Below are 15,837 nucleotides of genomic sequence, written 5' to 3'. Positions count from 1 at the left end.
CCAATAGAACATACTATCGGCCCAGTAGAGCCACATGTTACAAACGAACTTACTATTACGCAATTACTTTCTGTGAACTCGCTCAACTAGTTGTTGATCCTCTGTTACATGCCTTGCAGGTCGTTAGGTACTTGGAGCTTGCACAGGGAGGCGCGGTCGTTGTGGACAAGGATCGTGATTACTTTGATTTAAACATTATGACATTGCACGCTTTACTTATGATTGGGCTTTTATACATTTGCTTCCGCTAAACTTTGTTATGATACTTATGTTTTGGAACACCTTTCATATGGATTGGTTTGGTTTAATTACTATTACTTTTACTATATACATTGTTCTATATGATCGGTGGCTTGATCCTGGTCAGTCACGCTCCCAAGCGGTGATACTCCGCAGGTGGATTTTGGGGGTGTGACACATCAAGCTCAAAAAGAAAACTTGTGTTTCCCATAGTCACAAATGATTGCGGTTTGTATTTCGCATAGCCACCGTTTCCGTAGTAAAAAAAACGGTTATGGTTTGCACATTCAATCTTTAATACTTCAATAAAATACCACTAGTAGAAGAACCCGACACGTCTTCATGTTACGGAGAATGTTCTAGAAATTGAAGGAAAAGGAAAAGATTTGTTGAAATCGAAGAAAATAGTAAAAAAGATGAATTTAGGCGTGCATTTGGAACAAGAAGTCCAACAATCCGTTTATTAAAAGTACCAATCACCTCCAATCATTTCCTGGTCAAATCACACAATATAAAGTTTAAAGTTATCGTGTGTTGTAGTTTGGAAAGATGACCGAATAGAGATCTGAATAACAAACTGTGGAGAACTTGCTTGTGTCGGGTTCTTCTGCTAGTTATTCGGAATGTTTCGGATCATCATAGAAGACGTGTCAGGTTCTTCTGCTAGTGGTTTCTTTAACCAATCCATAATCACCCTTGGTAGTTAATCGGAATTGATAAATAACCAACACGAAGATCTCTGCGATCGCTAAGGTTTCCATCAACAGACTGATCGGTAACGTTACTCTACCTGTGTTCCGAACAACGTTTATCGACATTGTTAAAGGTGATGAAGAGTTTAGAAACCCTAGAATGATTGTGTTTTTACGGGAAAAAACGTGATACTTGAAAAAACACCATTATATACGGCCACGTATACATGTGGTAACATAAAAAACCTCACAAAATAAATCCATTGAGTCGTATATGTTTTACAAATCGTATACACATGTATACGGCTCATACAACTATATACGGGTCGTATATAATAAAATCAAAAAAACATTCCCTGTGCATTTTCCTATTAAAAAACATTCTATATGGGCCGTATAATTGTATACGACCGTATACAATAGAGGGTGTGAAAATAAGATACATGGGTGTTAAAATAAGGGGGCCTTTAATAATATATATAAAAAAGGGAAATTGGCCTGTAATAATCCCACCTAGACTTTATTGGCCATTAATAATCCCACCTCAGAATATTCCCCCCACCAATCCCACCTTTCGCCTATTTTTCCTACAATGGTCCCCCGTTAAAAAAACTTAACGGAGTTAAGCTTTTTTCCAAATTACAAACAGATTTTTAGGGCTTTTGATTAGAACGACGATACGAGTCCATTGATGTAAAACTTTCCTCGAAACGGTGTTCCAAACGATGAAAACGGCGCTTCAATTCGGGTGTTTAAATTTCCAATTAACCAAAATCAAGTCACTTGGATCACCATTTCGAAGTAAGTTTTATATCAATGGACTCGTATCATTGTTCTGATTAAAAGCCCTAAAAAATTTGTTTGCAATTTGGAAAAAAACTTAACTCCGTTAAGTTTTTTTAACGGGGGACCATTGTAGGAAAAATAGGTGAAAGGTGGGACTAGTGAGGGGAATATTCTGAGGTGGGATTATTAATGGCCAATAAGGTCTAAGTGGGATTATTACAGGCCAATTCCCCTATAAAAAAGGAAAGATTCTTTGCAAAAACAAAGAAAACAAAAGGTTAATATTAATAACAAGAGATAAGCCGTGAGTGTTGGTAGTAACAAGAAAATCAAATCTTGATCCCTCCCCACAAGGCAAGGCAAGGCAAGGCAAGGCGATCAGTAAATGTAAGGTTTTTGTGAGTGCACGCACGCACGCACGCACGCACAGATGTTGTTCGATGATATGCCTGACTGACTGACTGAGTGGTGTTTGGTGGTGACAGGGAGAATCTGAAGGCAATGGATGCAGAGCAACTGAGAGAAAATGCGCACAAAATGGTGGATTTCATTGCTGATTACTACAAGAACATCGAGACTTTCCCTGTTCTCAGCCAAGTTGAGGTTACCTACCATTGAATTAAATTATGTTTTATTATTAATATGTAAAATCAACCCAAGGGGTTACTTGCAATTACTTCTGGTTGTAAATAAAGCTTATTTAGTTGCTATATAACAAATACTGTAGATCCACCCTGACCTGACTGTTGCTCGCTCTATCATAATATCCTCCAAGTCCATGCTGCTTCCTTCCTTCCTAGTAGTAGCTCATCAGTCTCTCCTAACAAGGATATTATAGTTTTCCACAGTAGTGTTGTTACTTTAGGATGCTTTCTTTTCAAGTATTTATTAAATGGCTGTTTGGTTTGGTTTGGTTGGTTCCAAGTGTTTGATTGGCCTGTTGTTTGTTACTTGGAATGGAATAAGAATTATTTTTATTTTTTTGAATAATTTACTACCAGCCAGGATATCTACAGAAGCTTCTTCCTGATTCTGCACCAATGCAGCCTGAATCCTTGCAAGCAGTTCTTCAAGAAGTTGAAAGTGCGATATTACCAGGAGTTACCCACTGGCAAAGCCCAGATTATTTTGCGTATTTTCCATCAAATAGCAGCGTTGCAGGGTTTCTTGGAGAAATGCTTAGCGCTGGAATTAACATGGTCGGATTTAGTTGGATCACTTCTCCAGCTGCTACAGAACTCGAAATGATTGTTCTTGATTGGCTCGCTAACTTACTCAACCTTCCCCAACATTTCCTTTCCAAGGGTAATAATAATAATAATAATATAATATTTTCTCCCCCCCACCCACTCAATATATCTATTTTAATTATAGGGCCAGGTGGTGGTGCGATTCAAGGGACCGCAAGTGAAGCCCTTCTCGTTGTGCTATTGGCTTCTCGGGATAAAGTTTTAAGACAGGTTGGTAAGGATGCCCTTCGAAGGCTTGTCGTTTACGGTTCTGATCAAACTCACTCCTCTTTACAAAAGGCTTGCCAAGTATGTAACTAAACAAACATATTGCTTTTTCTTTTCTTTTCTTTTGTGGTTCGATGTGCATTTTTTTAATATATATATGGCAGATAGCAGGAGTTCATCCCGAGAATCTTAGGCTGCTAAGAACAGAAAGGTGCAATGAGTATGCACTCTCTCCAGAATCACTCACTGATGCAATCTCACATGACGTCGCCTCTGGTTTAATCCCTCTTTTCCTTTGTGCTACAGTAAGACTTGTATTTATTTATTTATTTATGGAAAGCTCCATGTGCTTTCAAGTTTGCTAAATGGCACTGTCTTACATGCACAGGTAGGTACCACATCATCAACGGCTGTGGATCCTTTGCTCGCACTTGGAAAGATTACAAAGGTAATATACATACACATATGTGTTAGTTTCCTGCTGTATATAAAATGAGGTAAGAAGGTTGCTTTGTTTGACAGAGATATGGAATATGGTTTCACGTGGATGCTGCATATGCAGGAAGTGCTTGTATTTGCCCTGAATACCGTCATCATTTGAATGGTATTGAAGAAGCCGATTCATTTAACATGAATTGTCATAAATGGTTTCTAACCAACTTCGATTGTTCAGCACTATGGATAAAGGTTTCGACCTTATTTTTCATTTCATTTCATATAAAACAACATATCATTGCAGAAAATAGTGATGATTATTATTATGTTTTGTTTTCAACAGGACCGAAACGCCCTCATTCAGTCTCTTTCAACAAATCCAGAGTATCTAAAGAATAAAGTAAGCATGTTTGTTTATATTTAGATTAGTTTTATTCTAGAAACTTATTATTATATGTTGTTGTGCATCAGGCTTCTCAAGGTAGTACAGTTATCGATTACAAAGACTGGCAAATTCCTCTCGGACGCAGATTTAGGTATCAAACTTTATTCACTTGGTTTCAAAATCAAAAGCAACTGCTAGAGTAATTTTTCATCTGTGTAGATCTCTGAAATTGTGGATGGTATTACGGCTTTATGGGGTCGAAAATCTTCAGTCTTACATAAGAAACCATATCAAATTAGCTCAACACTTTGAACATCTTGTTGCTCAAGACTCAAGGTTTGAGGTAAGACTAGCTACCTACAAATTAATTTAAACATCGCAATTTTATGGACATAAACATTCCCATTTTCAGATCGTTGCTACTCGGACCTTTTCATTAGTTTGCTTTCGTCTTCTACCCTCCAACAAAACCGAAGAATATGTCAACAAACTCAACCATGACCTCTTGGATGCGGTCAACTCATCCGGGAAGATCTTCATCTCTCATACGGTATATGCGCTCAAACCTAATTGTTTGTTTCTATATAGAGTGATTATGTTTTAGTCTTAAGGTATGCAAACCACAGTGTTTTTGCCAAAACAATTTAACTCTATAAATATTGTCAGAATATTTCTTTTTCTTTCTAAAAAGCGATTTATCTACATGGGACGACTTTCAACAAATTTAACGCATCCTTTTAACCCATTTGACTTGGAATATAAAACCCAACCCAACTCAAGTCGACCCATTTTGCAGGTTCTATCGGGTAAGTACATCCTACGCTTCGTTGTAGGAGCTCCATTGACGGAAGAGAGACATGTTATTGCAGCTTGGAAACTTTTTCAAGAAGCAGCCTCTTCTCTTTTGGAGAATTCATAGACGTGTTATCTCTCTCTTAAACATTGTTTCTGAAAAAGTAAACCATTAATACAATCTATTGGAAGTCTTCTCTAATTGATATGTGTAATTTGTGTTTAAAGGCATTATTCAGTTGCTAGGTGTCTTTAAGATCAAACATTCAGATAGAAACTTGCATATAACTGAAAAATCTTCAAAAAAATAAATATTTTTACCAAACTTGAATAAAGGGTTTTCTCTCCAGGTGGTTTGGTGCTAAATTTAGAGGTGTACAAACCGGTTTTTTTTTTGTTTTACAAAAACGCCCGAGTGGTTAACCGAACCGGTTATTTTTTTTTCAAAATCAAAAACCGTTTTTTTAATAACTGGTTACAGTTTCTAACCTGTTTTTCAAACCCAAACATCGAACTGGTCCTAACCGATTCGGGTCGGTTAAAAAACTGGTTTGAAAGAACCGGTCCGAAAAACTGATTTTGGCTGGGTAGTCTGCAGAGCAGCAGCTACTGTTGCTGTATGTTTGGCTGGAACCCATTCCGATCCGAAACCTGCCCCGTTTCTTTAAGACACTAACCCACATCGACTCATTTCTTTAATGCTGTCGACCCGCTTTGACCCGAAAATAACAAGATGGAATTTCAAGTGACCCATTATGACCAATATAGTTAAAATATCTTAACCAAACCAACCCATATAATTTTAAAAGCAACCCAAACTCACCCATTTAGAAGGCTTTGGGTCAAGATTGCCCCCTCTACTCTCAATGACATCGAAGTTGATACTAAACTAAACTATGTGGCAAGGCTTATTACAATCCTTGACCGGAATGTCAAAGGCCTACGGGACAAGGGAATTGATCAAGTCAAAGTGAAATGGGAGCACCAGAAGGGTTCGGACACCACTTGGGAGTTCGAGTGGAAATAAAAAGACTTTACCCTTCTCTTTCTGGTACATGTTTATGTTTTGGGGACGAAACCCTTTTAACTGGGGTGGTGGACTTGTAACACTCCAAAAATATTAGACATAAATATTATTGTGAACTTGAAAGCGTATTTGTGATAACGACTATGATTTTGATCATAGTTGGGAAAAATGAAAGGAATGAAGATAATCTAAGCCTAGGTGCTTAAATCTCATAACGAGTCAAATAAACATAAATCCGAATAGGATATTAAGAATGAAAATTTAAGATTTACGAGTCCAGGTAGTGGGTTGAGTTTAAATACGATAAGAAATGAATTCTGAGTGATTAAATTGTGTATGGAACTCATCTGGGTGAAAATTTGATAAAAATGGCAAATTTGGTTATGGCTAGGAAATTGCCTAGCACTGGGAAACTTTCTGTAAAAATGGCCTCCTGACGTCGCATGATAGAAATATCAGTTCCCCGTCGTGCGACACGACGGCATGTAAAACTGTCAAAATTATATTTTTATTTATTTCGTAATATTTTTATTTATTTCGTAATGCGGTTTCGGTTAATATGTTTAATCATTGTATATACTAATACTTTGAACGTTAAATGTGTTAAATGTATATACAAGATGAACCGAACAACTTTCAAGGTTAAAATGGTTCCGTTTTGTTAACTTTAGGAATAATTATTATCGTTTCGGTTTTGTAAAAGTTTGTGATGTATTTTGATAATCGAAGTTCTAATACTCGAATGCTTAAGACTAAAGGATATGGGTAGGCTCATCTCCATGAGGATGGGCCGCCACGTAGGCGCATCATCACCATCTCATGGAGGATGGGCCTCCATGCATTTTAAGGGGGGTGGAGGATGAGCCTACCCCACATAATTTTTTATTGCACAAAAATGTTTGATGTAAACATATTATTACGGTGAGCGGGGCACCAGCGGGGAGACGGATCGGTGACCCCATTCCCCGAGCGGGAACACCGCCGCCATCCATGCGGGGACCCAAATCGGGGAGGGGGTTGGGGGAGGAGTCACCGCACAAGAAGAGAGGAGATGGTGGGCCCATAGATTGTAACAACCAATCAATTATTTTTCTTTATTTATTTATTTTTGAATAAAAAACAAGTCCTCTAAGAGGGGAGTGCCGCCATCAAATTGAGGGTGTGAGGGGAGTTTAAGAGGGGAGTTGACGTGACATAACCTGATTGGGTGTGTGTAAGAGAGGGGACTTCCTTAAGAGGGGAGTGCCCCGCTCACCCTTAGTATGGTTGTTACACAGATGCAAACATATTATATATTTAGTGGGACCTACATGCTTGCACAAAAATGTTTGATGTTATAATTGGAAACCATTACATGAATTACAAGAAAACATCAGCCAAAAAGAATAATCGAGACTTGAGTAGTAAATAATACCAAAATTACGAAACTTACAAGTATAACCCAAATATTTACACTTAAAAATAATTAATGAATTTCCATGGCATGATCTTCATAGCAAATGTTTGGATTAGAAATGACGTGTCATACCCGTGGCACTCTCACAAGAAGATTTCCGTTTAACACACTGCAAGATTAGATTGTAATAATACTTTTTTAATTTTTAAGTAATTTTCAATTTCAATGGTGAGGAAGGCGAGTGTTTTTACCTCTTACTATAATAATAACAAAAGTCGGACAAGATGAACGTCTGAACAGTCTCTGCTACCAACACCATCGGGACCCACAAGTAGCCATGTCCCAGTAAAAACAAATATGCTTCTGTTGACTCATATACCTAAAAAACACACCCGACGACAGACAGATGTTTTATGTTTAGAACTTGGGGTATGATGGGGAGTGGGTTGGGTGCATGCTGCGACACGTGGAGTATGGGGCACTCAAGACCAAAAGTCGATTTCAAAGGGGTATGGTGGGGCGTGGCTGGGGTGGCGTAGCTAGTGCTCTTGGCCAATGAGGTTTCACCATGTCATATGGGTAGCCCCGCCCAACGCCCGGGCTAAATCCCACGCCAATGGGGCCACGCCCAAACCCAAGCCCACCCGGGATGACTTGGGCGTTTCTCTCCAACCCACGCCCTAACCCCGCCCCATACCCCATAGTCTTAAAGAAATCAAATGTCAAAATAGACTTTTAAGAAATTGCTAACCCGAAGAATCCAATAAGCAGCCCCGAAAAATCTTGATAATCCAAGTGCAAACACATAAAGTGCGGTACAGGGTTCAATCAACTGAATGAATTACAACGACGAGTATAGTGATGATAAACAAACACATTCAAATCCGATTCTGGTTACAAAACGAATCAAACCTGTGTTCTTTGCATCATATGAAGTTGAGGAAGAACCATAATCGCTTCCAAATACACGCCAAATGCCCACATCATCTTGGTGTAAAGAGGAAGCGAAGTATTAGGATAAACCAGTACCGCCATAATACCACAAGGAATCAACTGCACATGAATGAATCAATGAATTTGTTAAACAAACAATTATTACAATCTAGCGTAGACTGAAATATGATGGAAGATTCAGATTTTTTTTTTTTTATTTGCAAGTTGGTTTAGAAAGAAAAAAAAAATCACAGGTGTTTACAAGTACTTTTTAAAAGTGTATTAGCTTCTACGCAATTTGTTTGTTGATAAAGCGAACTCAACAATCCGCTTGTTGGGAGCGCACTCAATGTAAGTTTCTTTTAGAGTTAAATGCCATTTTAGTCCCTGTGGTTTGTGTTATTTTATCAGTTTAGTCCAACTGTTTCATTTTTCATATGTGGGTCCAAAAAACTTTCACCGTTGCCACTTTAGTCCACTAGGTTAGATTCATCCATTTTTTCTGTTAACGACAAGGACAATTCGGTCATTTTATTTGTAATTCTGTTAACTAGAAGGGCAATTCGGCCACATAAAAAATGAATAAAGTTAATCCAGTGAAATAAAATGGCAACTGCGAAACCTTTTTGAACACACAAGTGAAAAATAAAACACTTAGACTAAACTGTCAAAATAATCCAAATCATTTAACATGGTGGCATTTAACTAAATGTTTTATTTTCCTCTTCAAAAAATTCATTTAACATGTGGTTTGCTTTAAATAAATAAGTTTTAATATTTAACTTAAAAAAACAGTGATGTTTAATTAATTTATTTTATACCATATTCCAATTCCAATATATATTTTATTAATACCGAGTTCTTTAAAAATAAATATTCCAATCCCAATATGTATTTTATTAATTATTAATATCGATTTCTTTAAATATAAAGTATTTTTTTTACTAACTAGACAAAAAAACTTTATTTTGAAAAGCTCGGTTGTTTATAAATATTTATATTCAAATGTTAAAGGAAAAGAAAAAAAAAAAGAAAGATTAATGTTGATTTCGGCCCCCCCAAACAAAACCAGAGAACCAAAATACTTTTAAAACCTCTATATACGCTTATGATGTAAAAAAAAAAAAAATACATATCAAAAGAATTTTAAAAGAGTAGGGTTTACCAAACAGATTTTGGGGGTTCTATCCAGGTGCTGATTATACGTGACATACAACTTAAATCGCATCATGTAGATGACCCAAGCAGTAGACACCAACGAAGCAATGTCGAGGAATGTGTGAATGTTGTGCCCGATTTCAAATCTACAACAAATTCTTACAGCTAAAACTAAAGCCGTCAACTCTTGTGTCTGCAACGAAAGCCCTACAACAAACATTCATTTTAACTACTCGAAACCAAATAAATTTTGCTATCTTAAAAGGACAAACTAGAACTTTATAGTCAGAGGTTTCCGTAAGATAAATAAATTTCTTTTCTGTCTAAACCAGGTGTCCAACTCATGTTTATATTAAAAAACACATATTTTATATATAGAAATGCAACAACTTCTTCTAAGGCTATACTATAGAGTGTGGTCATGACCCTCTACGTCAGTGTCATATAATCCATTTCTAATCAACCATCCAAAGCCACTACCCTAACTCCCTAAGGGTCTAGTTATGACCCAAATCACTATCCCCTTTATTATTTTAATTTATCTTTGTCTAAAGAAAAATGAATGTATTTCTTGAAAAATGGAAAAGATGGCTATGGTTGTCATGGTTTAATTCATTCAAATCATAATTGGTTAGGCAAAGAGATGGTGTAGCCTTCCATTAATGCTTCTACGTGGTGAATCATATCCCAAACATGACCTCCACATCCTTTAGCCTAATGAATGAATGGTTAGTCAAGTTATCATGATAAGATTCTCTACTCTACTGTTTGGTTTTATAACAAAAAAAAAAAAAAAAAGAAAAGAAAAACCCTCAGATTTTATGTGTATAAATTATAATAACTTGTGGTCAAGGAGCTTGTTGAGTTGGCCCCTCGAAACAGAGAATGGAATGCGGATATGATGGTTGGTACCAGAACAGGTTTTTCGGGTTGTGAGCTTCCAAATGAGAGCAATTATTCCAACGGCGTGAACAGATTCCGCGGCAACGAAGAAATTATTGTAGTTTTGGACGAAACTTCTGAGAGCCACAAGGGAGGAAATAAACGCCGTCATGGCTAAGAAGACCTTGATCTTCATTGATTGCCTTCGAAGCAATGTGAAGAACAACATGTCCACGTGCGACCCTCTTTTCTTCCCCATTACGGTGATCCGCCTCCGCCTCCTAAAAGGGTTCTTTCGGCGGTGGAGGACGGTGGTAGGGGGACAAAATGGTCGAGCAGGAACAACAGGCCGATGGAAAATATAAATGGGAAATGATTATAATGCTTTTGTACCCGCCTGTGTATATATACTTGCCTCAACTTTGGCATCATCATGACACGTGGATACGTTTAAATTTCTGTGGTTTCTATATATGGAATAAACTCAATGGTTTAGGTACGATGTTCAGAGGACAAATTAGGATAAAAGTTAACCACAACCACATATTATCGCTGATAATTATTAGTTTAGATAATTACGCTTATGGTTAGTCCACATATTATTTTCAACAAAATAACACATCTGGTCAATTATTTTTTATTACTACTATTAGAAACAATTGTGTATTAACATCATCATTATACACAACTACACAAGTACTGCTTTTCACTGCTAAATGCACTAGAACATGCTAAGAATCAACATACTAAAATAGTAAAATATGCTCATAAACCACACCTAGTGTATAAATTAATATATCATCGAGCACAAATATAGTGTTTATCCCTGAATAGAATCAATTATCCACAAAAGTCTATGTATTGATAGAGATTACTTTGAGGCAGTTTTGATGGTTTTTAGACTAAAGCTTAACTAATGATTTTTAATCATTGTAGTCCAAAATCAAACCATTAACAACAAAAACCAAACCATCCATTGCTTACTCAAGTGAGTGGAGGGTATACGATTTTTGATACATTTTTAAGCACTTTTTACTCGTTAATCAAGATTTAAATTTATAAAACATGATATAACACTATTACTCTCTACAAAACGCTAAGGCAGGTGCACCTATCGTTGGCGTAGTATAGTGATGGTAATATACAGAGGTCATACAAGAACACAAGATCTTTTAATACCAGAATATCGTCAACATCTAATCTAACCAAATTTTGAGAAAAGGTTTTTTAGTAAACTAAATAAAGAAACTAAAATAAGTAAAAGAAACAAATAGACAAGATAGAATCACTTGATTCCGACTCATCTTTTACGTATTCTTTGATGATTTCCGTATTTTGGGTTTTTTAAGAGATTATCTTGGTTATAGTGGCATGTCCCTCTTTTGAAGGCAACGCTACCCTCGGCCATATTGGTCTGAGTCAGTAGGGATACAAATCCGTAAGACCGGGTTAAAGTTTTAATAGTAGTTTATTTATAAGGGATTCAAGCCATTCTTACTTCCTCCGATTTGATGTTATCTGCCTCAAAGGAAGTCCTAATAAGCTTGAATGTAACACCCCAAAACCCAAATGTTTAATTTACGAATATGTTTTCTTGTTTCAAGTCATGAAGTGGGTTAACCAGTTTTAAATAACCTAGTTAAAGTTTGAGTTAAATTATAAGGAAAGAAGTTTGTGACAAGTATGGAAAGACTGTAAACTTGAGGGGCCAAACTTGGCAACTTGAAAGATGAGTTTACATAAACTTAAAAACAAAACACACACACATTAGAGATGTGTGTGTGTGCGACAGTTTAATCAAGGGGGGAGAACAAACCCTGAAAGTCACAAAATCTATTAAATTGGAAGGGAAATGAAGGTTTAATGGATGCATGAGCTAGATTCTTAACCATCTAGACAAGATAAACTGTGACAACTCGAGTTTCTGAGATTCCACTTTCGCATTTATTGCACGTTCACTGTTTGTTTAGTTGCTTACTTACACAATTTGTTTGCGTTGTAACTGTATACGTTGTGATTTGATAAAGTGTATTGTGATTGTTGCATGGTTATGTGTTATTCTACGAATGATTTGACAAATACATGAACTTGGTGATGAAACTGTAAATTATATGTGGGGTGTGTGTTTTGTGTAAAGGATGATACTTAGGGGTGTTTAGTGCTAATAGTGAAAATAAAACAAAACCCCTTAACCCTAATCATTCTCACCAATTTTCAATCATACGGCACTTCAAATCATTCTCTCTACAACCATTTCTCTCATCATTCTTGGCTACACAAGTTCTCTTGCATCAATCTTGATCTTCCAATCCATCTAGAATCAATCTAAGGTAAACGTTTAATGATTATTTGTTGTTAATCATTGGTTATTGATTCATGCAAACCCTAGCTCTCCAAACAATGGTTCTGTGTTTATTGATCATTCTGATTGTTGTGAAATAGTTTATGAACAGTTGTGTAATCACTTGCCTGATGTTAAGATGCCTGTTATGTTAGAATTGTTTGATTGTTGATTAGATTACAACATTGCCAATGTATGAAAATTAGGGTTTTTGATCGTAAACGTAACTGTTCCATTGAAAATTGTATATTGGTCTTGGAAATCACGCATGTTGATAACTCGGAGCTAAGTGTCAGGGTTTTGTGAAGTCACAAAGTCCGAGCATTTGTGGATTGCTTGGTTCGAGTTTTAAGAGGTGGTGTTTGATCCGAACTTTGTAATGCTTGTATGTCCGAACTTTGTAATGCTTGTATGTCCGAATTTTGTGTAAAGGAAACTAAAGTCCGAATTTTACAAGGACACCTACAGTCCGAACTTTATATGAGACACAAGGTCCGAATTTTATATGAGATACATAGTCTGAGTTTTAAGAATTGATGTTGGTCCGATTTTTAAAGGGTGGAGTTTGGTCCGAGTTTTGTGGGGGGGGGGGGGTGCTTGGTCCGAACTTGTGAAGGGAAAGCATGGTCCGACTTTTGTTGATGCTATTAAGGTCTGAGTTTCATTGATATGCCTTGTCCGAGTTTTGTGGTGATGTCTAGTCCGAGTTTACTTATAATGCTAAGTTCAAACCCTGTATGAGGAACACTTTGCATGCTACTGTATATAACTGTATATTACTGTATATAACTGTATGTTACTGGGTGATACTGTATGTGTGAACAATCTATCTCATGTCAATCTGTACACAATTATCACACGGATCACAGTTGTTTGGACATCAAGTAATTGTAAACCCTAATTGAACTTAAACACTTACATCGAGTTTATGTGCAATGTACCCTAGGTCGTGTGTAACGGACCTAACCATTAATTAACACTAGAAGCACAATAACAAACCGAGCAAACCAAGGTGAGTTCACACTCTTACCAAGGCATGGGATTCCCGGGGTAGGGAATGGGATTGGATGATTATTTACGTTGTTGTTGGGAAGAGTTTGGAGTATTAAATAACTTGTATCCATAGAATATCTGGCGTGACATAGATAATAAATAAATAGGAGTTAATATCATTCCAATTGCCATTATGAAATACTGACCTCGGTTGGGAAATGTCACTTATAGATACTGCTAGACTAGTGATACATGGGGAAGCCCCTACTACTCTTCGCACACATGCCTGTAATGGCCGCGATACTGATACTGAACTTCGCACACATGCCTGGAATGGTCGCGATACTGATACTAAACTTCGCACATATGCCTGGAGGGCCGCGATACAAATAAAACTAGTCTACAATACATGGGAAACCCCCACTAATCTTCGCAAACATGCCTGGTGGGCCGCGATGTAATTATGACAATACATGGGTTACTAATCAAACAAACGTTTTATGATATAAACACTATTACTAAACAACCCACTGTGAACTCGCTCAACTAGTTGTTGACTCTCTGTTACATGCCTTGCAGGTCGTTAGGTATACATGGAGCTTGAACTGGGAGGCGTGGTCGTTGTGGACAAGGATCGTGAATGCTTTGATTAAACATTTTGACATTTCATACTTTACTTATGTTGGGCTTTTACTCATATGCTTCCGCTAAACATTGAATTTATACTTATGTTTTGAACACCTTTCATATGGATTGGTTTGGTTAAATTACATTTACTTTTACTATTTACGTTGTTCTATATGATTGGTGGCTTGATCCTGGTCAGTCACGCTCCCAAGCGGTGATACTCCGCGGGTGGATTTTGGGGGTGTGACATAAACACATGGCAAGTTGTAATTTATGAATTGGTGATCTTGAATGAAGTGCGTTTATGATCAATCTAGGAAATTGCATGAAATTAAGTATGAATATGTGTTTGAATCATCATATGAAGATGAATTATGCAAGACTTTGAGTAAATTGATGTTTTTAGATGAAACCCACTTGTAGTAATAAGAATGGTGATATGGGTGAATAATCCATGTCTAATCTTTGTGCTAATTTGATGAATTACAGAGGGTGTGGTGCATAGATGTTAGCTAGTTTGAAGTACAATATGTGAATTATTTGATTATAGATGTGTTGATGAGATGAATGCAAGAAGTGGGAATTAAAGCATGAAATACTTGTATCTTGTGTTTAGATAGTAGTACGCACACCAAGTATTTGATGAAGTGCCTATGTGATGATTTTAGATGAAATTATGTACAAGTGATGGATGGAAATGTATAGAATGTAATAATGAGGTGATCAATGATAGATCAACATGAGATATGTGTTTTGGTTGAAATACATATAGGCATTTAGTTGATAAAACAATTTTGGTAAAAAGTATGTTTAGGAGTTATACTCCTTACTTTAATGGTGTGGTAAACATCATGTGTCGGACTAGGGGCTTAATGGTAATTTGGTTATGGATGCGCACTAAATGAATAGCTTCTGGACTTACTAAAGAATGATGTTGAGATTGTGTAAATTACTAGCTTGAATGTGGTTGACAATTTTAGGATCATGAGAGCCTTAGATTGTATTGATTTGGTTGTACATGTGCATGATCTAACTAGGCGATCTTGTGATTGAATGCGTATTTCATCATGACTATGAAATGTACATGATGTCATTTGCATAGTCTAATATGATGACATAGATGTATGCGATTAAGTCGAAAGATCATATGGTAACCCGTTGACTTTTGAAAGTCAACTGCGCATAAGAAGCATGGTTAAACTTGTTGTCACAATTGTAAGATTATAGTAAGTCATATGGTACATGTTATATATATGTGTGTTAAATGCGATGACATGATAAATTATATGAGATTGAAAGGATGTGAATTTGGGTATATGCTTTATGCTTGTTAGATTTGACTAATGAAAGTCAAATGTGAAATATGCAATTGATATAATCATTAACATGTACAATTGTGTATGCTAACAAGAATGTGAATTCAATGATATGAAAGTATAGGGATCATGTCGAGATGGATTTAAGCATGAAAGGCTAATGGGTCAAGAGGAGGCAAGGAAGCGGATACGAACACATATGCATAAGGTAAGTGATTTCTGGAATCACTTTTTAATTTGTTTAAGTAAAGTTATGTACAAGTTATTTAAACATGATAATCGAAGGCAAATAAAGTTTGGTTGTATGAAGTCGATGATTTTCGCCAGTAGACCAAACAGGTCAAAATGAGGTCTTATTGCTATACCGGAATGGTTAC

General features: G+C 36.6%; 2 protein-coding genes across 2 annotated transcripts; one reads left to right on the top strand and one right to left on the bottom strand.

Annotated features, from left to right (window-relative positions):
- The first annotated feature begins 1,972 nt into the window (after window positions 1-1,972).
- On the top strand, window positions 1,973-5,018 carry LOC110898120 (tyrosine decarboxylase 1). The gene is made up of 12 exons (XM_022144871.2): window positions 1,973-2,105; window positions 2,204-2,321; window positions 2,720-3,023; window positions 3,093-3,256; window positions 3,340-3,480; window positions 3,564-3,623; window positions 3,698-3,862; window positions 3,954-4,010; window positions 4,082-4,146; window positions 4,215-4,338; window positions 4,408-4,545; window positions 4,792-5,018. Coding segments are annotated over exons 1-12 (1,461 nt in total). The 5' UTR covers window positions 1,973-2,103; the 3' UTR covers window positions 4,915-5,018.
- Window positions 5,019-7,186: 2,168 nt separating this feature from the next.
- Window positions 7,187-10,568, bottom strand: LOC110898121 (ER lumen protein-retaining receptor erd-2.2). The gene is made up of 6 exons (XM_022144872.2): window positions 10,214-10,568; window positions 9,309-9,508; window positions 8,123-8,263; window positions 7,962-8,042; window positions 7,462-7,589; window positions 7,187-7,379 (listed from the first exon to the last, which is right to left on the bottom strand). Exons 1-6 carry the CDS (start codon window positions 10,440-10,442, stop codon window positions 7,337-7,339), a joined length of 822 nt encoding a protein of 273 aa, XP_022000564.1. The 5' UTR covers window positions 10,443-10,568; the 3' UTR covers window positions 7,187-7,336.
- Window positions 10,569-15,837: the final 5,269 nt, after the last annotated feature.

The sequence above is a fragment of the Helianthus annuus genome, chromosome 11 (genome assembly GCF_002127325.2).
Source record: "Helianthus annuus cultivar XRQ/B chromosome 11, HanXRQr2.0-SUNRISE, whole genome shotgun sequence".
In the NCBI taxonomy this organism is placed as follows: Eukaryota; Viridiplantae; Streptophyta; class Magnoliopsida; order Asterales; family Asteraceae; genus Helianthus; species Helianthus annuus.
The sequence above is the reverse complement of the archived record's forward strand: the minus strand, read 5'-3'. Positions and strand labels throughout refer to the sequence as shown.

What these genes read in the sequence shown, in the direction of transcription:
- LOC110898121 (XM_022144872.2), bottom strand. Translation starts at nt 10,442, where the DNA reads ATGGGGAAGAAAAGAGGGTCGCACGTGGACATGTTGTTCTTCACATTG. An exon ending in AACCCGAAAAACCTGTTCTG is followed by an intron (nt 9,509 to 10,213) that starts GTACCAACCATC and finishes TGTTTGTTGTAG; the next exon opens with GGCTTTCGTTGCAGACACAA. An exon ending in GAACCCCCAAAATCTGTTTG is followed by an intron (nt 8,264 to 9,308) that starts GTAAACCCTACT and finishes ATTCATGTGCAG; the next exon opens with TTGATTCCTTGTGGTATTAT.
- LOC110898120 (XM_022144871.2), top strand. An exon ending in CCAACATTTCCTTTCCAAGG is followed by an intron (nt 3,024 to 3,092) that starts GTAATAATAATA and finishes TTTTAATTATAG; the next exon opens with GGCCAGGTGGTGGTGCGATT. An exon ending in CTCAAGACTCAAGGTTTGAG is followed by an intron (nt 4,339 to 4,407) that starts GTAAGACTAGCT and finishes TCCCATTTTCAG; the next exon opens with ATCGTTGCTACTCGGACCTT.